Below are 26,368 nucleotides of genomic sequence, written 5' to 3'. Positions count from 1 at the left end.
GGGCGCTCGCGGAAATCGACTCTTCTTGTCAGACTTTCTTCCTTAAATTTTGTCTTGCCTTATTGTTGTTGTTGCTTCCCAGGCTATGCTAAGGAATAGTGAATCGTTGAGAGTATTGCAACAACTAACTAGCAAGGGATTATTCAAGCACAAACTGGAACCATACTCATAATTTCCATCTGACAAATCAAACAGAGATGATCGACAGTCTCGACGCGAACTCTCGACTAAAAAGTAACAAGGGTTCTCATCGTAGAACTTGAACGTCGTCAGCGATACTAGCTAGCGTATTTTAGCGTGAGCAGGGTATTAGTAACTTGTTATTATTTTATTGGGACGTTTCTGGTGATTCGCAATGAGACAACTGGATAACAGTGAATTTAACATAATATACTAAGAATATACCTTGATAACATCACCATAATCATCAATAGTTTTGCTTCTTCGGAAGGTTGCGTGGTAGCAGTGCTAGCTAGCATGATAGCTATGTTGCAGGTAACTAGCTTGCTAGCCAGGGTGTGAATGTTGACTGACGCTTAGTTATAAGGCCTACAACTGTTAATAGAAAATTGCTTATTTTAAAGAAGATTTTAACATTGCTTAATGTGCCATTGCTAACTAGATTAATACAAACCGTTCGCTTGCTAGCTAAGTTGTATTTAAACTCACTAGTTAGCTTCGGTCGCTGGTGTGGAACGAACGAGTTTGTAGCCGGATAGCTATATCTATTTCTCATCAATTTCTACGACATGGTCGTAGTGCAGCACAGCCCCTTTAGACATCAAATTGGTCACCTCTAGAAATTGTGACTGTTCTGTGTAAACTGACACCTGCGTTACTGCATTGGGTTAATGCAGTTTTGCACCATCCTACATTTGGGTTTTTTTTGGTGCCACGTTTGACCTGGATTGAGATAGCTAGCAAGTCACTATCAGTCGTCCTGCCAGAGATAAAATGTCAGAAAACCAGGGAAACGTGAACAATAACGTCCCGCTAAATAACAATGGCGGGGCGAACAGGATACGAAACCCTAATATCAACCAAAACCCACTCATCAATGTTCGAGACAGACTTTTCCATGCCCTATTCTTCAAGATGGCAGTTACCTATGCCAGATTGTTTCCACCGTCTTTCAGAAGAATCTTCGAGTTCTTTGTCCTACTAAAGGTAAGACTTTCCCCTCACATGATTTTACCTTCATGTAGGCTACAAAATGTCAAGGATAGGATATCAAGTACCCTCTCCAAGGACGGTAGGCTAATTTGCTCCAAATAAATTAGTTTCGTACATTCATTTTATAACTTCTTCCAATTATCACAGGAAAGGGACAATTCCACGGTAACAGAATGATGCTGCTCAGATTTTTCACTTTAAAATGTATGTAAAACAAAAAACAATGATTTCAAAGTTAAACAAGCCATACAACTCTATGCACAAGGACTACTTTTGACAATTTCCACTGAACATTTTACAAAACCACATTTACTTGAACAGTGCAGATGCAAAGTTTGGTAACAGAATTACGGTTTGTGCCCATTCTGTTACCAAACTTTGCATCTGCACTGTTCTTGAACAAGTCAAACCTCTGTTTTGATGTGTGGATTAGTTGGATCTTAAATCTTACACTTGGGTAGAACAGAAGTAAACAATTTCCACTTGAATGCATCAGATCGGTGGTTCCAACTATTCCGCCCAAATAAACAAATCTATGTACGTATTTAGCTACCACTCGGTATCTCTGGGGGAAAAAATAAAACGAGATCTGAAGATCACTGACGTCAGTGATCTTCAGGTTGGAAAGTCGGAGCTGTAGAAAGATGCCAGTTTCTCCGACTTGGAATTCCGAGTTGGATGACTGTTCAAAATGATTTTTCCCAGTCAGCTAGTTTCAGAATTCTATCAGAGATTGAGAATGTTTAATAGGGCTTTATGCAGTCAAGGTGTGTGTGCGTGTAAACACATACTGTGATCAAGCAGCAGTTGGGTCAACAGTGACAGGTGCGCCAGGCCTACCTGTTAGCTAGGGTAGCAGGTAGCCTAGTGGTTAGAGCCAGTACCCAGAAAGGTCGCTAGTTCGAATACCCGAGCCGACAAGGTGAAAAATCTGTTGATGTGCCCTTGAGCAAGGCACTTAACCCTAATTTGCTCCAGGGGCACTGTACTACTATGACTGACCCTGTAAAACAACACATTTCACTGCACATATCCGGTATATATGACAATAAAAAAAACTGGCCGTCGGAATCTGCTTGCCTGAGTGTGTTATCAGACAGTAGGAAGATAAGAGCGATGTTCTAATGCAGAGAGAAGGAGAGAAAGGAAGGACTGAGTAGAGAGATGGACAGCCATTTGCAGAGGCACCTGCCTGCCGCCCGCTACTGATTGGGACGCAATGGAGGTGCAACAAAATGGCATGTTCCCTTTCTCTGTCGTCACAGACGCTTTAGCTTTGGACAGACAAGGATACAAGCATCTTTTTGATGTTCTGAGTGTGTTGGCTTCCTATTGAAGATAACCATTATAAATAGACAGGCTCTCTAGCACCACACATTTCTCCTCAGCTGACTGCTCTCTATAGGAATCTATCCTTTGTCTTTGTAGTGGGCACATTCACTAAGCAGCCTCTGTGATGGCCTTTAGGCTATTTCTCCCCCGTTTGATATATAGGATCCAGGGTTGGTGAGAAGCATTGAGGAACATTGAAATTTGAATTTTGGTTTACTTCCAGAATTAACTGAATTGAAAAGGAATTGACCCCAACCCTGATAGAATCTCTCTCTGCTGCTCCTCAAACCTTGCACATACTGTATGTGAACTAGGGCTGTCCCCGTAAAAAAAAAAAAATATCTTAGTCGACCAAGAGTCGTCTATTCTTTCGACCAAACGATTGGTCGACATTTTTAAAAGTATTTTTTTCCAGATACAGTGCCTTCGGAAAGTATTCAGACCCTTTGACCTTTTTCACATTTTGTTACGTTACAGCCTTATTCTAAAATTGAGTAAATAAATACAAAATCCTCAGCAATCTACACACAATACCCCATAAGGACAAAGTGAAAACAGGTTTTTAGAAATTTTAGCACATTTATTACAAATAAAAAAACAGATACCTTATTTATATAAGTATTCAGACCCTTTGCGATGAGACTCGAAATTGAGCTCAGGTGCATCCTATTTCCATTGATCATCCTTGAGGTGTTTCTACAACTTGATTGGAGTCCACATGTGGTAAATTCAATTAATTAGACATGATTTGGAAAGGCACACACGTCTATGTAAGGTCCCACAGTTGACAGTGCATGTCAGAGCAAAAACCAAGCCATGAGGTCGAAGGAATTGTCCGTAGAGCTCCGAGACAGGATTGTGTCGAGGCACAGATCTGGGGAAGGGTACCAAAACATTTCTGCAGCATTGAAGGTCCCCAAGAACACAGTGGCCTCCATCATTCTTAAATGGAAGAAGTTTGGAAACACCAAGACTCTTCCTAGAGCTGGCCGACCCGGCCAAACTGAGCAATCGGGGGAGAAGGGCCTTGATCAGGGAGGTGACCAAGAACACGATCGTTACTCTGACAGAGCTCTAGAGTTCCTCTGTGGAGATGGGAGAACCTTCCAGAAGGACAACCATCTCTGCAGCACTCCACCAATCAGGCCTTTATGGTAGAGTGGCCAGACGGAAGCCACTCCTCAGTAAAATGCACATGACGGGCCGCCCGCTTGGAGTTTGCCAAAAGGCACCTAAAGGACTCTCAGACCATGAGAAACAAGATTCTCTGATCTGATGAAACCAAGATTGAACTCTTTGGCCTGAATGCCAAGTGTCCCTACTGGAGGAAACCTGGCACCATCCCTACGGTGAAGCATGGTGGTGTGGCAGCATCATGCTGTGGGGATGTTTTTCAGCGGCAGGGACTGGGAGACTAGTCAGGATCGAGGCAAAGATGAACGGAGCAAAGTACAGAGAGCTCCTTGATGAAAACCTGCTCCAGAGCGCTCAACACCTTAGACTGGTGTGACGGTTCACCTTCCAACAGGACAACGGCCCTAAGCGCACACAGCCAAGACAACGCAGGAGTGGTTTCGGGACAAGTCTCTGAATTTCCTTGAGTGGCCCACCCAGAGCCCGGACTTGAACCCAATCAAACATCTCTGGAGAGACCTGAAAATAGCTGTGCAGCGACGCTCCCCATCCAACCTGACAGAGCTTGAGAGGATCTGCAGAGAAGAATGGGAGAAAGTCCCCAAATACAGGTGTGCCAAGCTAGTAGCGTCATACCCAAGAAGACTCAAGGCTGTAATCGCTGCCAAAGGTGCTTCAACAAAGTCCTGAGTAAAGGGTCTGAATACTTATGCAAATGTGATATTTCAGTTTTTTATTTTTAATAAATAGTCCTGTTTTTGCTTTGTCATTATGGGGTAGATTGAGGCTCGAAAAACAACAATTTAATCCATTTTAGAATAAGGCTGTAACCTACCAAAATGTGGAAAAAGTCAAGGGGTCTGAATACTTTCCGAAGGCACTGTATAGACACACCCTATGTTTGAATAAAATCAACTATATGTAGGCTACTGAGCTTGTGTGACGTTTTAAGCACTGCGATTTAAGAAGTAAGACACAAATTACTAAAGAGGGTGCCAGAGATAAATATAGCCGAACCAGAAGGAAAAAACCTGTTCCGACATGAAGTCTTCATATCTCAAAATCAATGTCATGTGGTTAATCAAAGTTCTATCTAAATGAAAATGATACAAATCTAAAAGTAACTTTTATTGCCAATATGTAAAAATAGCCTACAAATAAAACATTGCAGCCCGCAGGTTGAAAATATCAGGATAAAAATAAATATCCTATAAATCAGATTGGCCTGTCTGCAAGGAACTTGAAACATTGTATCAACTAATGTATTAACTTGGTCTGGGGAAAAGCTTGTGCTAGCAAACTTGCCACATTGTATAAAATGTTCTGGGCCCTCAGAGTTTCCTGCCAGTGAGCTCCAGACAGACCGACATTGCTGTAGACTATTTTGCGCAAGGGATAAGAAGTAATCAGGTAGGCCTATTTTTATGATGTTTCCACCGGATCAGAGCATGACATTTTTTTCCTCCTTTCATGCTAGTGGTAATCGAAAGGGAGAGAGCTGGAAACGATTTTTCAAATAGGCTACGTTGAGGAACTATTGTCATTCAAAACAGACTTTGTTTACTTGCTGTTTGAAGCAAAGAAAAAATGATTTTGAGAAGCTCCACAGTGATGGTAAGTTAAGACAATCAGAGATAGTATCAGATCCCCAAATGGGCACGTTTATAGGCCTACATTTGCGCACAGGCCAGGTAGACTAGTTCTACTTCTATATGCGTAATCAGGTGCGTGCCCTTACTCAAGATTGACAGGAGCGCTCCAAACAGAAGACAATGAATAAATTCACAACTCATAAATGGTATGAAATAAACACTTTGTGTAGCCTAGGTTGTGTGCTCTGCAAACAGTATATCCACTCCTACAATGACAACGGTAAGACTATTATAATAATAATAATATATTGAATGCATTTAACAGCAATTAACGTAACCAAACAAACAATATAGATGATAAATGATGGGAATTAAGGTAAATGTACTAGTGGTGATACTGGTGTGTATCCCTGCGGCCTCCACAATGGATTAGTCCACTGAGACAGCGTGAATCAGACAGGTGTCTCGTGCAATAACTTTTTTATATTTGCCACTGCTCAACAAAAAATATCTTGATCGACCGAACAATCGACCAGTCGACTAAATGTGGTCAGCTCTAATGTGAACTATCTTTTGTTTCTGTTTCTGGCAATGTGATTGTCATCAACATTAACAGTGGTGCAGGAGGGGGAACGTACAAACATGTATCCTAGTAACTGTGTCCCCTTCAGCATTATTAAATATCTGTAAAGGCCAATCCCAAATTGACCTCCATCTCAATACTGCTCTAGACTCCCATCTGCCAGAAGTGAATGCCTTCCACCCTCTCTCTTCTTCCACCAGGCCCTGTTTGTTCTCTTCATCCTGGCCTACATCCACATCGCTTTCTCCCGCTCGCCTATCAACTGCCTGGAGCACGTGCGGGAGAAGTGGCCGCGCGATGGCATCCTGCGCGTGGAGATCCAGCGCAACTCGTCGCGTGCGCCCATCTTCCTGCAGTTCTACGACACGGACGGCTTCCAGGGCCTGGTCAAGGAGCCCGAGGGGGAGGGAGGAGCATTAGCGCTGGGCCTGGCTGCGCTGCATCACGAGGAGGAGGAGGAGGAGGAGGAGATTACCCTAGAGATGTTTGACAACAGTTCTGTGAGGGTGAGGCACCGCTACCGGCGTGGAGGGAGGGAGGGGCTGAGAGAGTAAGGCTGAAGGCAGAGAGAGGCCAATAATCCTGCATCGTTCACACATTAACTCACAAAGTTTTTTTCTCTCTCTTTGTCAGTTTGAGCTTGACATCGAGCCGCGGCTGAAGCCCTCGCTGAGCGGTGGCGGCGGTGGCCATGGGGGAGGGGGCCTCAACGACAGCCAGGACCTCTCCTTCAGCCAGGCGCCCACTAAAGGTATGCAGCCGCTGAGGGAGACAGTCTCCCAGATTGAGATGCTAACTCGAGCAGGTAAACCCCCCCCAGTGAGTGAGAAATCCACTCCTTTCACCGCTCCGTTCTTCCTCTTCACCTCTTCCTGCTAGTTAGTTCCCTTATTGGCCCTTCCGGCCATCTTCTTGTTGTTGGTCACCTCCATGATTGCATTCCAAAAATGTGTTCCCTTGTCTTCTGCCCCTCAACGACTTCCTGTAGCTGTTGTTGTCAAGGAGCACTGTTTGAATCCGACTGTGTGGCCATGTCGGGATGCCATCTCACCTCCCCAGTGGGCACTGGCTCTGCCCAGACAAAGACTGTGTGTGTTGGCTTGGAGCTGACCCTTTGTAGCTCGGGCCAGCAGTAGCAGTTGAGAGCCAGGCTCCAGACTTTAGTTTAGGCCCAGTTTGTGTCGTGTGTCTGTGACCCCGTCTGTCCTTGCATTGGTTTTAACCATTCTAAATGTTTTTCTGTGCTATGCATGGTCTGTGTAAGCCTGACTCCTCCTTTCCTTAATTAGCTTTTAGCATAATATTTATGAATGTCAATGCGTTTCTGTCAATGTTCTGCCATTTTAGATGGGTTTTAACTTATAGGCTAGTTTAAATATTAGTAGTTCTAATGCGATGCAAGAGTGTGTTGGTGGGTTGGTGAGCTGCAGGGCGTTTGCTGTGTTGGTGGGATGTGGTAAGTTGCACTGCTTACCTGTGTGTGGGTGTGTGTGTGTCTTCAGTGTGGCCTCAGGAGGAATACATAGTGGAGTACTCTCTGGAGTACGGCTTCCTCCGCTTGTCCCAGACCACCCGGCAACGCCTCAACATCCCCGTCATGGTCGTCACGCTGGGTAAGCTGTTGTAAAGCCTACTTAACACTGATATAGCACACGATGGCAGGTGTCATGAACAGTCATAGCTGGTGAGCAATGTTATTAAGCCTACTTAACACCACCTTAACCATGACATAGCAGGTGTCATAAACAATCATACACTACATTACCAAAAGTATGTGGACACCTGCTCGTCGAACATCTCATTCCAAAATCATGGGCATTAATATGGAGTTGGTCCCCCCTTTGCTGTCATAGCAGCCTCCACTCTTCTGGGAAGGCTTTCCACTAGAGGAACATTGCTGCGGGGACTTGCTTCCTTTCAGCCACAAGAGCATTAGTGAGGTCGGGCACTGATGTTGGGCGATTTGGCCTGGCTCGCAGTCAGCATTCCAATTCATCCCAAAGGGGTTGAGGTCAGGGCTCTGTGCAGGCCAGTCAAGTTCTTCTTCCTCACCGATCTCGACAAACCATTTCTGTATGGACCTCACTTTGTGCATGGGGACATTTCATGCTGGAACAGGACCTTCCCCAAACTGTTGCCACAAAGTTGGAAGCACTAGAATGTCATTGTATGTTGTAGCGTTAAGATACCCCTTCACTGGAACTAAGGGGCCTAGCCCGAACCATGAAAAACAGCCCCAGAACATTTATTCCTCCTCCACCAAACCTTACAGTTGGCACTATGCATTGGGGAAGGTAGTGTTCTCCTGGCATCCGCCAAACCAAGATTCGTCTGTCGGACTACCAGATTGTGAAGCGTGATTCATCCCTCCAGAGCACACGTTTCCACTGCTCCAGAGTCCAATGGCGGCGAGCTTTATAGCACTGCAGCCAACGCTTTGCATTGCGTATGGTGGTTTTAGGCTTGTGTGCGTCTGCTTGGCCATGGAAACCCATTTCATGAAGCTCCAGACGAACAGTTAGTGTGCTGACGTTGTTCCAGAGGCAGTTTGGAACTCAGTAGTGATTGTTGCAACCGAAGACAGACGATTTTTAGGCGCTTCAGCACTCGGCGGTACCGTTCTGTGAGTTTGTGTGGCCTACCACTTCGCGACTGAGCCGTTTTTTTTATTTTTTTTATTTCACCTTTATTTAACCAGGTAAGCCAGTTGAGAACAGGTTCTCATTTACAACTGCGACCTGGCCAAGATAAAGCAAAGTAGTGCAATAAAAACAAACAGAGTTACATATGGGGTAAAAAACATAAAGTCAGAAATACAACAGAAAATATATATACAGTGTGTGCAAATGTAGCAAGTTATGGAGGTAAGGCAATAAATAGGCTATAGTGCAGAATAATTACAATAGTATTAACACTGGAATGCTAGATGTGCAAGAGATTATGTGCAAATAGAGATACTGGGGTGCAAAAGAGCAAAATAAATAACAGTATAGGGATGAGGTAGTTGGGTGGGCTAATTTCAGATGGGCTGTGTACAGGTGCAGTGATCGGTAAGGTGCTCTGACAACTGATGCTTAAAGTTATTGAGGGAGATAAGAGTCTCCAGCTTCAGAGATTTTTGCAATTCGTTCCAGTCATTGGCAGCAGAGAACTGGAAGGAATGGCGGCCAAAGGAGGTGTTGGCTTTGGGAATGACCAGTGAGATATACCTGCTGGAGCGCAGACTACGGGTGGGTGCTGCTATGGTGACCAATGAGCTAAGATAAGGCGGGGATTTGCCTAGCAGTGATTTATAGATGGCCTGGAGCCAGTGGGTTTGACGACGAACATGTAGTGAGGACCAGCCAACAAGAGCGTACAGGTCACAGTGGTGGGTAGTGTATGGGGCTTTGGAGACAAAACGGATGGCACTGTGATAGACTATATCCAATTTGCTGAGTAGAGTGTTGGAGGCTATTTTGTAAATGACATCGCCGAAGTCAAGGATCGGTAGGATAGTCAGTTTTACGAGGGCATGTTTGGCAGCATGAGTGAAGGAGGCTTTGTTGCGAAATAGGAAGCCGATTCTAGATTTAACTTTGGATTGGAGATTCTTTATGTGAGTCTGGAAGTTGAGTTTACAGTCTAACCAGACACCTAGGTATTTGTAGTTGTCCACATACTCTAGGTCAGACCCGTCGAGAGTGGTGATTCTAGTCGGGTGGGCGGGTGCCAGCAGCGTTCGATTGAAAAGCATGCATTTAGTTTTACTAGTGTTTAAGAGCAGTTGGAGGCTACTGAAGGATTGTTGTATGGCATTGAAGCTCGTTTGGAGGTTTGTTAACACAGTGTCCAATGAAGGGCCAGATGTATACAAAATGGTGTCGTCTGCGTAGAGGTGGATCTGAGAGTCACCAGCAGCAAGAGCGACATCATTGATATACACGGAGAAAAGTGTCGGCCCAAGAATTGAACCCTGTGGCACCCCCATAGAGACTGCCATAGGTCCAGACAACAGGCCCTCCGATTTGACACACTGAACTCTATCTGAGAAGTAGTTGGTGAACCAGGCGAGGCAGTCATTTGAGAAACCAAGGCTATTTAGTCTGCCAATAAGAATGCGGTGGTTGACAGAGTCGAAAGCCTTGGCCAGGTCGATGAAGACGGCTGCACAGTACTGTCTATTATCAATCGCGGTTATAATATCGTTTAGGACCTTGAGCGTGGCTGAAGTGCACCCGTGACCAGCTCGGAAACCGGATTGCATAGCGGAGAAGGTACGGTGGTATTCGAAATGGTCGATGATCTGTTTGTTAACTTGGCTTTCGAAAGGCAGGGCAGGATGGATATAGGTCTGTAGCAGTTTGGATCTAGAGTGTCACCCCCTTTAAAGAGGGGGATGACCGCGGCAGCTTTCCAATCTCTGGGGATCTCAGACGTTATGAAAGAGAGGTTGAACAGACTAGTAATAGGGGTAGCGACAATTTCGTGGCTAGTTTTAGAAAGAAAGGGTCCAGATTGTCTAGCCCAGCTGATTTGTAGGGGTCCAGATTTTGCAGCGCTTTCAAAACATCAGCTGTCTGAATTTGTGTGAAGGAGAAGCGGGGGGGCATGGGCAAGTTGCAGCAGAGGGTGCAGAGTTGGTGGCCGGGTTAGTGGTAGCCAGATGGAAAGCATGGCCAGCTGTAGCAAAATGCTTGTTGAAATTCTCGATTATTGTAGATTTATCAGTGGTGATAGTGTTTCCTAGCCTCAGTGCAGTGGGCAGCTGGGAGGAAGTGCTCTTATTCTCCATGGACTTTACAGTGTCCCAAAACTTTTTGGAGTTAGTGCTACAGGATGCAAATTTCTGTTTGAAAAAGTTAGCCTTTGCTTTCCTGACTGCTTGTGTATATTGGTTCCTAACTTCCCTGAAAAGTTGCATATCGCGGGGGCTATTTGATGCTAATGCTGTACGCCACAGGATGTTTTTGTGCTGGTCAAGGGCAGTCAAGTCTGAGGAGAACCAGGGGCTATATCGGTTCTTAGTTCTGTATTTTTTGAATGGGGCATGTTTATTTAATATAGCTCCTAGATGTTTCCACTTCACAATAACAGCACTTAATTAACAGCAAATCAATTTATAACATTTTTTACATGCGTTTTCTGGATTTTTTTGTTGTTATTCTGTCTCTCACTGTTAAAATAAACCTACCATTAAAATTATAGACTGATCATTTCTTTGTCAGTGGGCAAACGTACAAAATCAGCAGGGGATCAAATACTTTTTTCCCTCACTGTAGGTGTTGTAGAAACACCGGTATCGCCAGCAAGATATGTAGTCATCATAACACTAACAAGTCTGCTAGAAGTAGCACAAACAAGTGTTTGAGGATAGGACGGGCTGTGTGTGTATCCTAATCGTGTGTCTGTGTGTGCAGACCCCATGAAGGACCACTGCTTTGGGGACAGCTTCAGTCGCCTCCTCCTGGATGAGTTTCTGGGCTACGATGACATCCTGATGTCTAGTGTCAAGGCTCTGGCAGAGAACGAGGAGGACAAAGGTACATGGTGCTTAGGGATGGTGTGTCAGGGATTCTCCCATGTCTTTCTTTCCTTGGTGGTGTGCAGCCCCTGTGTGTGTATGTTTCTGATTGGTGCTCTGTGTGTGTGTGTGTTTCTGATCGGTGCTCTGTGTGTGTTTCTGATTGGTGCTCTGTGTGTGTTTCTGATCGGTGCTCTGTGTGTGTGTGTGTGTGTTTCTGATCGGTGCTCTGTGTGTGTGTGTGTGTTACTGATTGGTGCTCTGTGTGTGTGTGTTACTGATTGGTGCTCTGTGTGTGTGTGTGTTTCTGATCGGTGCTCTGTGTGTGTGTGTGTGTGTGTTTCTGATCGGTGCTCTGTGTGTGTTTCTGATCGGTGCTCTGTGTGTGTGTGTTTCTGATCGGTGCTCTGTGTGTGTGTGTGTGTGTTTTCTGATCGGTGCTCTGTGTGTGTGTGTGTTTCTGATCGGTGCTCTGTGTGTGTTTCTGATCGGTGCTCTGTGTGTGTGTGTGTGTGTTTTCTGATCGGTGCTCTGTGTGTGTGTGTGTGTGTGTGTTTCTGATCGGTGCTCTGTGTGTGTTTCTGATCGGTGCTCTGTGTGTGTGTTTCTGATCGGTGCTCTGTGTGTGTGTGTGTTTCTGATCGGTGCTCTGTGTGTGTGTGTGTGTGTGTGTGTGTGTGTGTGTGTGTGTTTCTGATCGGTGCTCTGTGTGTGAAAACAGGCTTCCTCAGGAATGTGGTGTCCGGGGAACACTACCGATTTGTTAGCATGTGGATGGCCCGCACCTCCTACCTGGCTGCCTTTGTCATCATGGTAATATTCGTAAGTAGCAGTCTTCACACACCTTTGTCAAAGTTGCAAAAAATCCAGTGTTAAATGAAGCCCATGAGAAACCTTCATTTAGGTTCCTTGCTATAAAGTTTCACCAAAACAATAGAACATATTTGGTATGATAAATTAGCTGGTGCTTAACTAACTCTCCCTGGGTTATTCATGGAAGATAAGTTAAGCTGTTGTCTTGGCGTCTTTAATGAAGAGGGAGAGTGAAAAGAAAGAGGGATTCCATTTTTTCCTCTGTCTACAGACCCTGTCAGTGTCTATGCTGCTGCGCTACTCCCACCACCAGATCTTTGTCTTCATTGGTGAGTCACACTCACACCCCTCTCAACTCTAGCAGTCCTGGAAGAAATATTCAGTGCCGTGCCGTATGTCTCTATATGCCAGATGCTCAGTCTCTGACCTTTAACCTCTCTGTTTCCCTAGTGGACCTGCTGCAGATGTTGGAGATGAATATGACCATCGCCTTCCCAGCAGCCCCTCTGCTTACCGTCATCCTGGCTCTTGTGGGTAAGAGTGTCATTCCATTGAGCCGCAATTTCTACAGTTACAGATGCGGTCAAATATATTGGCACCTTTGCGTGATTTTCTGTTTCTTCTAAAATTTGTTGAAATGTAAAATACTTTTGGTGTTAACACGTGTCTTTGTATGATTTTTTAAAAATATTAAAATTTCAAATTAATTTGGTTGGAGGCAATGATTCTCATTTACTGTGTAATTTCTCACCTGTGGTAAGTTGTAGGTGCCTATAGGGTAAAATAAAGTCATTCAACAAGTTTTGAAAAGAGAGAACTGAACTTTCTGTCCATTGCACTCCATTGTAAAGTGCCAAGGGTGCCAACATATTCGACTGCATATGTAACTACAACAAGCTGGGTCTTGAGGTGGTTTGTAGTTTGAACAGGTGGTACGAATCTCTCCCAGGTATGGAGGCCATCATGTCGGAGTTCTTCAACGACACCACCACCGCTTTCTACATCATCCTCATCGTGTGGCTGGCCGACCAGTACGACGCCATCTGCTGCCACACAAACACCAGCAAACGTCATTGGCTGAGGTGAGTTCAACACACCAACACCAGCAAATGCCATTGGCTGATGTAAACAGTGCATACCCTCCTCTCTCATCAAATGGGGATGGGCTGAGAGAAAGTGCCCCTGGAACATGAACTCTCTATTTGCTGTATTTCTATGATCTCAGTTGAACTAATTTGCTTATTCTCCCCACTAGCATACAACTACAAACAACTGATCACTTTGTCTCTCCAGTTCCAGACAGTCTTTCCATTTCTCTGTCAGTCTGTCCAGTATGATGCTGTTATTTTCGGCTACTCTCTGAGGAGGCTCTGTCTCCTGCAGGTTCTTCTATCTGTATCACTTTGCGTTCTACGCCTACCACTACCGCTTTAACGGCCAGTACAGCAGCCTGGCTCTGGTCACCTCCTGGCTCTTCATACAGGTGAGAAGGGTTTGAGGAAAAAACTTAACTAGAGAAAAGAAACTCACTCAAACTGTAGTGTGATTTCAAAGTGTGTGTGTGTTTAGTAGCCTACACACTCCATCCTCCAGCATTTTGAATACGAGCACGTTGTCAAAACACTAGAGGCTACTCCTTTCTTTCCGCGAGGCCTACACACCAGTTATTCAGGACACTGAGCTGGAAAGTGCTTTATCTTTTAGTCGTGGACATGTTATTGTGCTGTTATACCTGCTTATTATTCATTAGCTAAAAAAAAGGTCATATTTGGTTGGTGTGTTTTCAAACTCAATTTAAATACATTTCCTGAATAAATCTGTTCCCCTATAGAAGTGACTGTGTGTGATGCTAATGGTTTAGCCCTAATGCTATTGGCTGGACTAAAGAGATTAGCCAATGTAGCGATTAGCCTGTGATTTGAGATCTAGCCACTGGAGTCAGGCCAGCCACATCTCTTGTTCTATGTTACAGCCTCTCCAGGCCCTGTTTCTAATGCCATGACTTAAACACAGACTTACTTGATCCTCCTCCATCTCTGTTCTCCATCCCCCCCCCATCACTAGCACTCCATGATCTACTTCTTCCACCACTACGAGCTTCCGGCCATCCTGCAGCAGATCCGTATCCAGGAGATGCTGCTGCAGAACCAGCAGGCCGGCCAGGGGGGTAACCAGACGGCCCTGCAGGACAACCTCAACAACAACACCACCACCGCTGCAGCTGGAGCAGTGGCCCCAGCCCAGGGAGGGGAAGCCAACAGCCAGGTCCGACCGCCAGACGAGCCCCTGGCTTCTTCAGTGGCCCAGGCCCAAGGTTCAGCGACCCCGGCTTCCCAGTCCAACGGCCTGGCCAGCAGCGCCACGTCAGAAGGGGCCGTAGGAGAGTTGACAACGACGGAGCTGGACTGGATGGCGGAGACGACAGCCATCATCACGGAGGCCCTGTCCTCCTCCTCAGCCCCCCAGCTGGGGGGGTCTTTGCTGGAGAGCACGGCAGGGGGGTTGCTGGGGGAGGCCAGAGGGGTGGGGAGGGTCGGTGTTTCTGAGGCAGGCCTCAGCGTGCTGGCGGAGATTCGAATGGGGGGTGGAGGTGGAAGAGGAGAGGGCACAGATGGCACCAGTCCCAGCTTGATGGCAGTGGAAATCAAAACCATAGTGGCCTGTAGCGGCAGTGAGGCAGCATCAGGCCCGCCTTCTCCTCCCTCTCCTCCAATGGGAGGACTCCCGGAAGCAGAGACTTTATTCTCTAGTGTCAGTCCCTCCCTTTCTCAACCTCCTCCACACACAGACTGCAGTAGGGCGGTGGCTGGGGAGCCAGAATGCCCCAGGCAGAGCCCCTTAGACTGGGACCCCAAGACAGAGGAACCCCCAGCCCCACTCCATCCTGAACCCCCCCCCCCCCTTCTCCTACTCTCTCACACACGCAAAGGAAACGTGTCTTCTTCTCCCCCTCAATTCCTCTTCCAACACTGCAAGATGGCCGATGTGGCTTATTTACTGTAATCTCATTGTTATGACACCAAGGAGATTAGAGGGATGGAAAGCTGAGGAAAAGGTGACCCTGACATTTTGTTGCCTTGTGATTAATTTTTATTTTTTATGATTTGAAAATTGATTTGTAAAATAGACATCAATTCTATTTCATTGGTGATGTACAATTTCTTAAAGATGATGATTCTGTTGGTTAGGGGGTGTCTCGACCGGCTTTGGAAATGGTAGTGTATGTTTCCTTTTGAGAGCACAGTGGACTATAACAGTCATCACAAGGCTGCAACACATTAACTATTGTCCTATTCATTCATTCATTCCATCTGGTCCTCAAACCCAGAAAAAAGACAACCCTGTAATTGAGTTGCTCTAGTGTCAGAGTTGGTCATTTTCTTTCAGAACTGTGAAACAGGCTAATAAAGTTGCTGTGGTTTGTAATCGTACTTAGTCACACCCCACTTCTCACAAGCTCTCAACTTTTTCTCCAGTTTGGAGGTTGTAGTCCTAACTGGCAACCGGCTCCACAATCTAGCTCTACCCCTGACTGGAGAATCATGGGAAATTGAGTTTATATCCACTGTTTGGAGTGTTAAGTAGACCTGCTCTTACGATGATCGGTGGGTGGCAGTTGCTCCCCGTATTGCTTGAGCCATCATGGCTGCAGTTTCTCTCGTCTTAACCCCTTTTGAGTGAAACTGCATCATTATTTCCCTCTGGGAGCTTTTCTGTGTGCTGTCAGGACACTAGGCCCATTCTCTCACCCATACCTCATTACCATGTTTTGTGTCTTTCAAATTGCTATCGCTTCACTGTGCAGATACAACAGAATCAACTGGAAGGCTTGACCGTTGCCTTAAACACCTGTTTCATGGTCTTCAGTGTTAAGTCACTATTCAAGTCCCCATGGCCCCCAAACTCGGTCCTGGTGCATGTTTTAGTTTTTACCCTAGCACTACACAGTAGATTCAAATAATCAAAGCTTGATGATGAGTTGGTTATTTGAATCAGCTCTGTAGTGCTAGGGTAAAAACCAAAACGTGCACCCGGGCTTTGGGAAACCCTGACTTGGACTGCAACCTGTATTCCAAAAGAGGAGCATGTGACAGGAAGAAGGAAGTTCTATAAGGAGGATGTTTTCTGGTGCATGGCATCAGCTGACGGCGGCCCACTCTAAACTGGTAACACACAGGTCTTTGCCCCAGACTAGCACAAGATGATAGCAGGCGATGTTAAATGGCTTCAGGGTAAAGCTACTGTAACCACGCTAACCCATCACCATTACACGTGTCATTGAGATCTACCATTCAGCTGCACAAAGGGCAAGTTGTGATGTAATTGCAAGTCTTTGACACCAATTTAATTTGGAAAAGAGCGTATTTAGAATTCATATTTCATTTTTCTTGTTTTAAAACCTCCAGATGATGATGAAGACTACCTTGGAAACTTTACCAGACTTGTGTGGCCACTGCTATGTTCGATAGCACACGAGAGACTAAATAACTGGACTTGCAAGCCTAGGAAGATGCTACTGTGAGACAAAATACCTGTCATCAGATGGACCTGACATCATGTTTCCCCATTCTGGAACTAGCTGAACACGGTTCTAACATGGACAGGGTGTAACACACGTTGAGAGGTTTTGAAATGATAACTCCATAGAAGTAGAAACTGGCAGGGCAGAATGAACAGGGAATAATGACAGGTGTGTTCAATGTTCCAACTGAGAACAATCTCCTGACCAGAGAGCTTTATTTTGATGATGCCTTATGATTCCGAATTAGATATTATTAGTGGAAGTGCATGTTGAGGTTTCCTTGGCAGTCAAATGGAAGCAGTTTTTTGACGTATAGTGGCCTCATATCAGTGGAAAATTGTTTATATTTCAACGGAATTACGATAAACAAGGAACATTTCGCAAAATGGGTTAGACTTTTACATTGTTAGTTCTATTAAGACAGGAGGGAGTATAATCATTTCTGTTCAGTGAGTTGGGTGGAGATGCAGTCATGGCTATGCAACGGGCAGGACCGAGGACGTGGTTCTGGGTTGAAAGGTCCAAATTGTGCAATATGACATGAAGTCAGTTTAAAGTGAAAGTCTTGTTCATTCTATAAGAGGAGACTTTTACCGATGCGACAATAATATGCTCCATCAGTGACGTTCTATGATCAGTTGTTTCTTTATCTGTGCCTATGGCGTTCTGTAAGAGAAAGTGGGATGATTGTATCCTTGCAACAGTTGCTGTCCATTTGTAGTTCATTTTAGACAATGTAAACGAATCCTGATGGACTAGATTCCTTCTCTCATTCAAATGTATTTAACTGTTCAGTAAACTAAGTGCAGAAGAAGCATTCTTCGCACAATTAATTGTCATTGGTGTGGTTATTTGTTTGTGTGTCCTAGTATGGGTTATGGAAATCCTAGCCTTCAGTATGTAGGCTTACTTGCACCACTAGTTATTGTAGTTTGACATAGGCCAGCATTTCCCAAACTCTAACCTGGTGTACACGTTTTGGTTTTTGCCCTAGCACTATAATCAAAAGGTTGATGAGTCGATTATTTGAATCATCTAGGCCTATGTAGTGCTGAGGTGAAAACCAAAATGTGCACCCCTTGGGGTCCCCGGGATCGAGTTTGGGAAACGCTGACACAGGCTATTCCAAATAATGTCACATCCATATTTTCACACCTGATTAACAAAAGGATCCCATGTCATAAAGGAAAAATGACACCCTGTTTCTTGTATAAATGTTTAGAAAGAGTTAGAATAACAGGTAGTAAGCCTGTATTACACTATCACTGAAATAGTCCAGCATTTCTATAAGGAAAACACCCCCACTTTTCCTCTGTTTACCTAGCTGTAAGGTAAAAATACAGACCACACAAAGTACGCTTGACAAGAATTCACATTTCAACCAACACTTCCATCACACTTTATTCTTGAAAAACATGTTAATCAAGGCCAGTGAACAATATCGACTCGGATCTCAAAGGGAAAAAAACAACAGAAACACCATAAAAGCACCACTCCTGATTTGAATACTGTCTGAACTCCACATAGTACAGATTGTTTCAGGTTGCCATCGCATTGTTGATCAAATTCAGTTACCGCCACACCATTGTGAACCCCACCACTAAAATCAACAGAGACTGGAAACAGAAGGTTGCAGGTGGCAGCCATTTTGGGTCCTGTGGCAGAGGAGAGGAGAGAGCACTGGAAAGACAGTGGTTAAGTTCCCAGAATGGGTGCAGCGCCAGCGGGGCTCGGTCATCGGGGCATGCTGGTACCTCCAGCCCCACTCCATTGGCATGGTAGATCCAAGTAGGCCTGAGGTAGCCCAAACACCAACACATACATTCTACCAACCATGTGAGGACCAATTGGGCACATATAGATCACAAGGAATTCCCAGTGCCCTGGAAGCTCTTCCATCTCACCCAATAGTAAAAGGTTGGTGTCCAGGGAAAGAGCTGCCATGCTACGGCATTGGGCTCACATTAATTGGACAAATCCAATCCAAGGTAATCCAGCTGCTTTCATAAACCCCTCCCCTGATATCCCTAATATACCATTGGTTGTGTCCAAACACCAGGGGGCATCAGCTCTTCTCATTGGTGTGTTTGGCAGGGGCAGTGCAGACTGTGGGCAGGGACTTGAGGACAGGGTCTGTCATGGTGGTGGCACAGCGGGTGGATGGGAGGGTGGAGGTGGGGAGGGCTGCAGCAGCTACAACCACGGAGGGCATTCCCGTCACTATGGGGGCGGAGCAGGCAGCCTTTTCCTTGGCCAGGGAAGTCTGCAGCTCGGCCCTCCTGGCCAGAGCCGTCCTCAGCTGATCCCGGATCAGGTCAATCCTCTCCTGCAGCTCCTGCAGCTCCCCCGGCCTCAGAAGAACGCCTGACGAGGAAGAGGAAGAAGGGATGGATGAAGAAGAGGAGGAGGGGAGGGAGAGCACCAGGCTTGCAAAGGAAGTCCCGAAGCCCCCATTCGCACAGACCCGTGTGGCCGGGTTGGTCCCAGGGTTAGTGTCCCCTCCAGTGGACCCCCCTTCGGACTCGGCCACGGCCCGGGCTAGAAGGCGGCGGCTGTTGAGGGTCTCCAGGTTGAAGTGGACGCGCTTGTCCTTAGCAGCTGCAGCGGCAGAGTCCCTGCTGCTCTCGTTGTTCCACGTGGCCGAGGCGCCGGGGGAAGGGGGGTCTGGGGGAGGCTGGTTCTTCTGAATGTTGCAGCTTCAGGGAGATAAAAGGCTTGTGTCAGTAAAGAAAGAAAGACAGGTCAGGTGCATAAACAACCACTACTGGTGTGTTAGCTCGCTTTCAATCTGTATCTCAGTATTAGGGTTGGATTCAATCCGTATCGCAGAAGATCCGCGTTAAAGCTCGATTGAAATTTAAAGGCAATGTTCCCGTGTACGGGGTAAACGCTGCATTCACTGTAAACGCTGCATATGTCGGCTCAATCGGAAATGACCTTTACCTTTTAACGGGGATACTTCCGCGGTACGGATTGAATCCAGCCCTTAGTAATACGACTGCTTCCCCTCCTTGTTTCCTTCCCTCAGAGTCATTACCACTGTTAAAAGGACTTGAAAGGTTTCAACTATATATTGTTTCTTCTAGATTCTACTCATGTCCTGTCAGATCAGTGATTACGGAGGAAAGGACAAGGACAGTAAACAGGTCTCCATAATGGCAGCCATTTTGTCACCTTTTTTCTGTGTTGGCGCCCTGCTTCTTCTTCACGTCCTCATAGGTCTGGTTCAGAGCTCGGTGGATTTTCTGCAGAACAAATGGGGCCATAGTTACACTGAGCCAGGGGAAAGGTTGGGGGTTGGGGGAAGCTCCACACTGATTTATTCAAAACGGGCAGAATCAACACCATCTTAGAAATTGTAATTACTTTCCCCATCTCGTTAATAATCCAACTGGGGAAGACGCTTAGGGGACCTCCGGGGACTTAAACCAGGCAGATTTGAATTGTCAGTGCTTTTAATACTCAACTTCGACTGGGGTTCCCAAATGGTGGTTCTGTAAGTCAACAGCAGATGGCGATGTTGCCTTTATGTTTTCAAATGACAGCCAAGGTGATAAACAGTCCCAATGACTGTCTTTAGCCAAGAGCATGAAAAACCTACACCATAAACAACCTTTTACAAGCAATAAATGTTTGTTAATATTTAATTCCCAGAGGATTTGTGAAGTGTAAGTGCTTTTAGATATAGAGTTCGTAAAACATGACAGGGAGAGCCACAAATGTGTTCAAGTAAAAAAGAGCACTTTAAAAAGCCCAATGAAAGAAGCTATGAAAAAGTCTGAAGCCTGAGGTAGAGAGAGGAGGCACTGGCTCACTGTGAAGGTTATTGTATTGACACACAAACGCTCACACACACACAGCATCTGTCTGTCTCTTTCTCTCTCTCACACACTCTCCTCTCTCTCTTTCTCTCTCTCACACACTCTCCTCTCTCTCTTTCTCTCTGACACACACTCTCCTCTCTCTTTCTCTCTGACACACACTCTCCTCTCTCTCTCTCTCTCCGACACACACTCTCCTCTCTATCTTTCTCTCTGACACACACTCTCCTCTCTCTCTTTGACACACACTCTCCTCTCTCTTTCTCTCTGACACACACTCTCCTCTCTCTCTTTCTCTCTGACACACACTCTCCTCTCTCTCTTTCTCTCTGACACTCTCCTCTCTCTCTCTCTCTGACACACACTCTCCTCTCTCTCTTTCTCTCTGACACACACTCTCCTCTCTCTCTTTCTCTCTGACACACAATCTCCTCTCTCTCTTTCTCTCTGACACACACTCTCCTCTCTCTCTTTCTCTCTGACACACACTCTCCTCTCTCTCTTTCTCTCTGTCACACACTCTCCTCTCTCTCTTTCTCTCTGACACACACTCTCCTCTCTCTCTCTCTCTCTCTCTCTATCTGTCACACACTCTCCTCTCTCTCTCTGACAAACACTCTCCTCTCTCTCTCTCTGACACACACTCTCCTCTCTCTCTCTCTCTGACACACACTCTCCTCTCTCTCTTTCTCTCTGACACACACTCTCCTCTCTCTCTTTCTCTCTGACACACTCTCCTCTCTCTCTCTCTGACACACACTCTCCTCTCTCTCTCTCTCTCTGACACACACTCTCCTCTCTCTCTCTCTGACACACACTCTCCTCTCTCTCTCTCTCTGACACACACTCTCCTCTCTCTCTCTCTCTGACACACACTCTCCTCTCTCTCTCTCTGACACACACTCTCCTCTCTCTCTTTCTCTCTGACACACACTCCTCTCTCTCTTTCTCTCTGACACTCTCCTCTCTCTCTCTCTCTCTGACACACACTCTCCTCTCTCTCTTTCTCTCTGACACACACTCTCCTCTCTCTCTTTCTCTCTGTCACACACTCTCCTCTCTCTCTTTCTCTCTGACACACACTCTCCTCTCTCTCTCTCTCTCTCTCTCTATCTGTCACACACTCTCCTCTCTCTCTCTCTCTCTGACAAACACTCTCCTCTCTCTCTCTCTGACACACACTCTCCTCTCTCTCTCTCTCTGACACACACTCTCCTCTCTCTCTTTCTCTCTGACACACACTCTCCTCTCTCTCTTTCTCTCTGACACACTCTCCTCTCTCTCTCTCTCTCTGACACACACTCTCCTCTCTCTCTCTCTCTCTGACACACACTCTCCTCTCTCTCTCTCTGACACACACTCTCCTCTCTCTCTCTCTCTGACACACACTCTCCTCTCTCTCTCTCTCTGACACACACTCTCCTCTCTCTCTCTCTGACACACACTCTCCTCTCTCTCTTTCTCTCTGACACACACTCCCCTCTCTCTTTCTCTCTGACACTCTCCTCTCTCTCTCTCTCTCTGACACACACTCTCCTCTCTCTCTTTCTCTCTGACACACACTCTCCTCTCTCTCTTTCTCCCTGACACACAATCTCCTCTCTCTCTTTCTCTCTGACACACACTCTCCTCTCTCTCTTTCTCTCTGACACACACTCTCCTCTCTCTCTTTCTCTCTGTCACACACTCTCCTCTCTCTCTTTCTCTCTGACACACACTCTCCTCTCTCTCTCTCTCTCTGTCACACACTCTCCTCTCTCTCTTTCTCTCTGACAAATACTCTCCTCTCTCTCTCTCTGACACACACTCTCCTCTCTCTCTTTCTCTCTGACACACTCTCCTCTCTCTCTCTCTCTGACACACACTCTCCTCTCTCTCTTTCTCTCTGACACACACTCTCCTCTCTCTCTCTCTCTGACACACACTCTCCTCTCTCTCTTTCTCTCTGACACACTCTCCTCTCTCTCTCTCTCTCTGACACACACTCTCCTCTCTCTCTTTCTCTCTGACACACACTCTCCTCTCTCTCTCTCTCTGACACACACTCTCCTCTCTCTCTCTCTCTGACACACACTCTCCTCTCTCTCTCTGACACACACTCTCCTCTCTCTCTCTCTCTCTGACACACACTCTCCTCTCTCTCTCTCTGACACACACTCTCCTCTCTCTCTCTCTCTCTCTCTCTGACACACACTCTCCTCTCTCTCTTTCTCTCTGACCCACACTCACTTGGTTCACTCACACTTTCTCTCTTTTTTTTACTCTCTCTTGCACACTCACATGTACACACACAAACGTACACACACACACACTCTCACACTTACACTCTCCTTTGGTTCACTCACGCCTCCATCTCACCTGGCTGGTGTGGAGCCAGTACTTGTACTTCTGTCGTCGTCGGATGCGGGGCAGCACCATGTGGTAGAAGGCGTGCTCCCCGGCCAGGGTGAGCAGTGACGTGGCCACGCCCACACACAGCAGCACAAACAGCCCTGAGAAGTGACGGATGCCCATCTGGAGAGTCTGTATGAGGAGGGGGAGGGAGGTCGAGGGAAAGGGAGGGGACAGTTGGGTTACTTGAGTAGGGTTAACACCTGTAACAAAGGGGTTAGTAATGTAGTCAGTTGGTGATTGGTCCCTGAGAACCTTGTCATTAGGTCTCTATCCAATGGATACAGAGCATCATTTTAGGTCTCTCATCTTTTCTGACGCTCCCTATTTTCACCTCTAGGGGGCAGTCTCTATTCATTCGTATTCAGACAGAGATTGTCCATAGACATAGTCCATAGATTAACAGTTAGGGGCCGATTCCGACCCGAGTTAAGCGTGTATAAATGGAACATAATTCCCTTTTTATGCACCTTTCTCTCTACGTGTATTCTGACCTTGAACATAAGCATGAGTAAAGCATGCTATTCACCCACTATTAGTTTCGGGTGGAGATCAAAGAAATGAAGGTGTGGCAGAGGTGTCCACAGATCTTGACTTAATTCCATAATAATTCCACCACCTTTACCCGTGATGAAATTATGAATAAGGTTGAGCAACCTGTCGGTTCCAAGTGGAACAAAATCTACATTCCTTTTTCCGATAGAAATAACACCATTCTCCATGCACTGTCATTTACAAATTGATAAGCGCTATTTATAAGAGCTAGGTAAATGAGTAAGCCATTTGGATAAGGGAATTGTAAATATATTTTACCTTATGACCGCTGGAGACAAATGTGAAACCAGTCACATGAAAGCAAACTGAAGCATATCAACATATCACCTTTTAAACAGTAAAGTTTATGAAATGCTGGCCTTATAACTTGCAGATATGAAATGTGGAGACCCAAGCTATAGGTTTATGTAGCCATGCGCAAATGACAGTATAGAGTCAATAAATAGATTTCCCAAGTCTGAATCAGGCCATTACAGTTTTGACATCAGTAGGCATCTGTGTGTCCCCTAGAGTGGTCTGGAAGGGTCCTGCTGAGGATAACCATTCAGAATGTAAAAATAATAATAATAATTATATGCCATTTAGCAGACGCTTTTATCCAAAGCGACTTACAGTCATGCGTGCATACATTTTTGTGTATGGGTGGTCCCGGGGATCGAACCCACTACCTTGGCGTTACAAGCGCCGTGCTCTACCAGCTGAGCTGAGCTATTTCAAGAAGCATTGTGGTTTATTGAAATAGATGCTGCTGCGCTCCCATTAAGCCCTGTTTATACCTGGTGCTAACATGTGTCCTTTGACCTGATCTTGTCCACATTCTGATTGTGCCCACATATTACCCATTGCATCTACACAGGGTATTAAAAAGTGTCTGTTATCCATCCACTGTGTCCGCATTGTGACCAGATTTACCTGTATGTAAATTATTTGACAGAAACTTTTTCGAAATAATATTTATTAATTTATTTTAAGACATATATTGATGCCATAAGTCAAAAGTGCCACCTGACAATGATTTTAGAGGGCGGGATAATTATGATTTAATTGGTTTCACTGTCCAGATCCGTTTACACTTACCCAGATATCCAGAGACACAATGCATCCCTGACTACCTCCGGAGGTGGTTAGGAAGATCTGATCATAATCAGATCACCATGCATCTTTTAATCGTCTACACCTGTCTAAAAATGTGGGCACAATCAGAACGTGGACAAAATCAGGATAAAGGACACATGTTAGAACCAGGCATAAACGGGGCTTTAGAAACCTGAGTATTGTGACTAATAAGCAACACATGCCTGATCTCCATGCCTTATTGATTCTGTTTCGTTGTATTCTCTTTGGTTCTAGTTTATTCTACCCAGAGATATGAGTTCTCATTCTATTCCTTTGAGCCTGCCCTTCTATTCTATTCTACTCTACTCTATTCTAGCCTGTATGATTCAGTGGAGGCTGCTGAGGGGAGGACGGCTCATAATAATGGCTGGAATGGAGTGTAATGGAGTGAATGGAATGGTATCAAATACATAAAAAACATGTGTTTGATACCATTCCATTTACTCCATTCCGGCCGTTATTATGAGCCGTCCCCCCCCTCAGCAGCCTCCACTGGTAAGATTAGTGTCTACCCTGTGGGCTGCTGCAGATGTCCTTTTGAATTCCAGCAGTGCTTAGATGGCATTTAACCTAAGTCAGGACAACAGTGTGTGTTTGAGAGGCACAGTGCGAGCAGTGAACACCCTGTCTGACTGCCTGCCAGCAATACAGTACAGTAGTTGTATAGTAAAGTACACCTCCAATAAAATATGAATCTAGCCTGTCAAGGCCTAACAACATGAGTTGTTGGAGATGTGCTGTATGTAGAGGCAGCTGTATTGTCCAAGCTGTTTGACACTTTTCAGAAAAGGAGAGAAAACTCTTCAGAGGAAATGTCCTAAACTGAAAGCCGCCTCTCTCTCTCTGATCTTATCTGTAGAGGATTGGACGTAGATGTGAGAGAGGGAGGGAGGGAGAGAAGGAACAATTGAGAGAGGGAGGAGTGGAGGATGGCGGGCTTGTTTCCGAAGTGCTGACACAGTGAACCCCAGGTGTGCAGTCCAGGCCCTCCCCCTCCCTCCTTCCACCCCCCCCATCCTACACCCAGTCCCTCCTCCCATTTCATTCTGGGACTCAGCCAAGAGAGGGAGCTGCCAGCCTCTGCTCTCTTCTTTTCTCTTTCTCTGCCACTCTGTTCCCTCTTTCTCTCCCTCTCTCTCTCTTTCTCTCTCTCTCCCTCCCTCTTTCTCTCCCTCTCTCCCTCTCTCTCTCTCTCTCTCCCTCTTTCTCTCTCTCCCTCTTTCTCTCTCTCTCCCTCTTTCTCTCTCCCTCTTTCTCTCTCTCTCTCTTTCTCTCTCTCTCCCTCTTTCTCTCTCTCTCTCCCTATGCCACTCTGCTCTCTTTTTCTCTCTCTCCCTTCTCCTCTCCTCTACACCTTCCCTCCCTCTCTCCCCCTCTCCGTCTTACCCACTTCACCCCCCCCTCCCCATCTGTCCTTCTCCATCCCCCTTTCTCCCCCATCCTTCTCTCTCCCTCACCCTCTCCGTCCTACATTCTCCCTCCATCCTCTCACCCCTCCCTTCTCCCTCCCTCTCCCTCTCTCTCTTCCTGACCCAGTAGTGTTCAGTATGCAGGGGGAATAACTCATCCTATTAGCACTTCGGGCCCCCAGTAAGGATGGTGTTAGCCTGTCGACTGTGTTTAAGAGTGGACCCGTCCTCCGCCATATTGTTTCTGGGAGGGGTATCACGTCTCTTCCCCTGTTCCCCTCCCTTCCCCTGTTCCTCAGCTTTCCCTCTCCGAATCCATGAGAGCAAAAGGATTTGGAATGAAAATGTGGAATAATCTGTTCAATGCAGGCCACGGTAATTCTCTACCCCTTCAAATTAGAGTAAAATAGAAATGCCATCTGGG

At 46.0% G+C, this 26,368-nt stretch overlaps 2 protein-coding genes across 4 annotated transcripts in view; one reads left to right on the top strand and one right to left on the bottom strand.

Annotated features, from left to right (window-relative positions):
• The first annotated feature begins 70 nt into the window (after window positions 1–70).
• On the top strand, window positions 71–17,491 carry LOC121576490 (membralin). 3 transcript variants are annotated; one of them, XR_006002487.2, is made up of 12 exons: window positions 71–1,167; window positions 6,015–6,320; window positions 6,448–6,619; window positions 7,317–7,427; window positions 11,214–11,336; window positions 12,039–12,139; window positions 12,402–12,459; window positions 12,581–12,664; window positions 13,080–13,212; window positions 13,514–13,613; window positions 14,195–15,185; window positions 16,537–17,491. XR_006002487.2 is itself a non-coding variant. In XM_041889663.2 (11 exons), exons 1-11 carry the CDS (start codon window positions 955–957, stop codon window positions 15,131–15,133), a joined length of 2,286 nt encoding a protein of 761 aa, XP_041745597.2. In that variant the 5' UTR covers window positions 71–954; the 3' UTR covers window positions 15,134–17,491. The 3 variants fall into 3 exon arrangements, 2 of the variants coding, with proteins under 2 accessions (XP_041745597.2, XP_041745596.2); XM_041889663.2 differs by having other exon boundaries at window positions 6,448–6,565; window positions 14,195–17,491; XM_041889662.2 differs by having other exon boundaries at window positions 14,195–17,491.
• Window positions 17,492–18,045: 554 nt separating this feature from the next.
• LOC121576491 (glutamate receptor ionotropic, NMDA 3B-like) overlaps window positions 18,046–26,368 on the bottom strand; it is a 119,432-nt gene continuing 111,109 nt past the window's right edge. Inside the window, exons 7-9 of the mRNA XM_045223591.1 lie at window positions 22,832–22,996; window positions 19,827–19,897; window positions 18,046–19,348 (exon numbers count right to left, since the gene is read on the bottom strand). Coding sequence (XP_045079526.1) covers window positions 18,718–19,348; window positions 19,827–19,897; window positions 22,832–22,996 — 867 coding nt within the window. The 3' untranslated portion in view covers window positions 18,046–18,717. The remainder of the gene's footprint in view (window positions 19,349–19,826; window positions 19,898–22,831; window positions 22,997–26,368) is intronic.

This window comes from Coregonus clupeaformis, chromosome 11, assembly GCF_020615455.1.
Source record: "Coregonus clupeaformis isolate EN_2021a chromosome 11, ASM2061545v1, whole genome shotgun sequence".
Classification (NCBI taxonomy): domain Eukaryota; kingdom Metazoa; phylum Chordata; class Actinopteri; order Salmoniformes; family Salmonidae; genus Coregonus; species Coregonus clupeaformis.
Note: the sequence above shows the minus strand (reverse complement) of the source record. Positions and strands in the feature narration are given on the sequence as shown.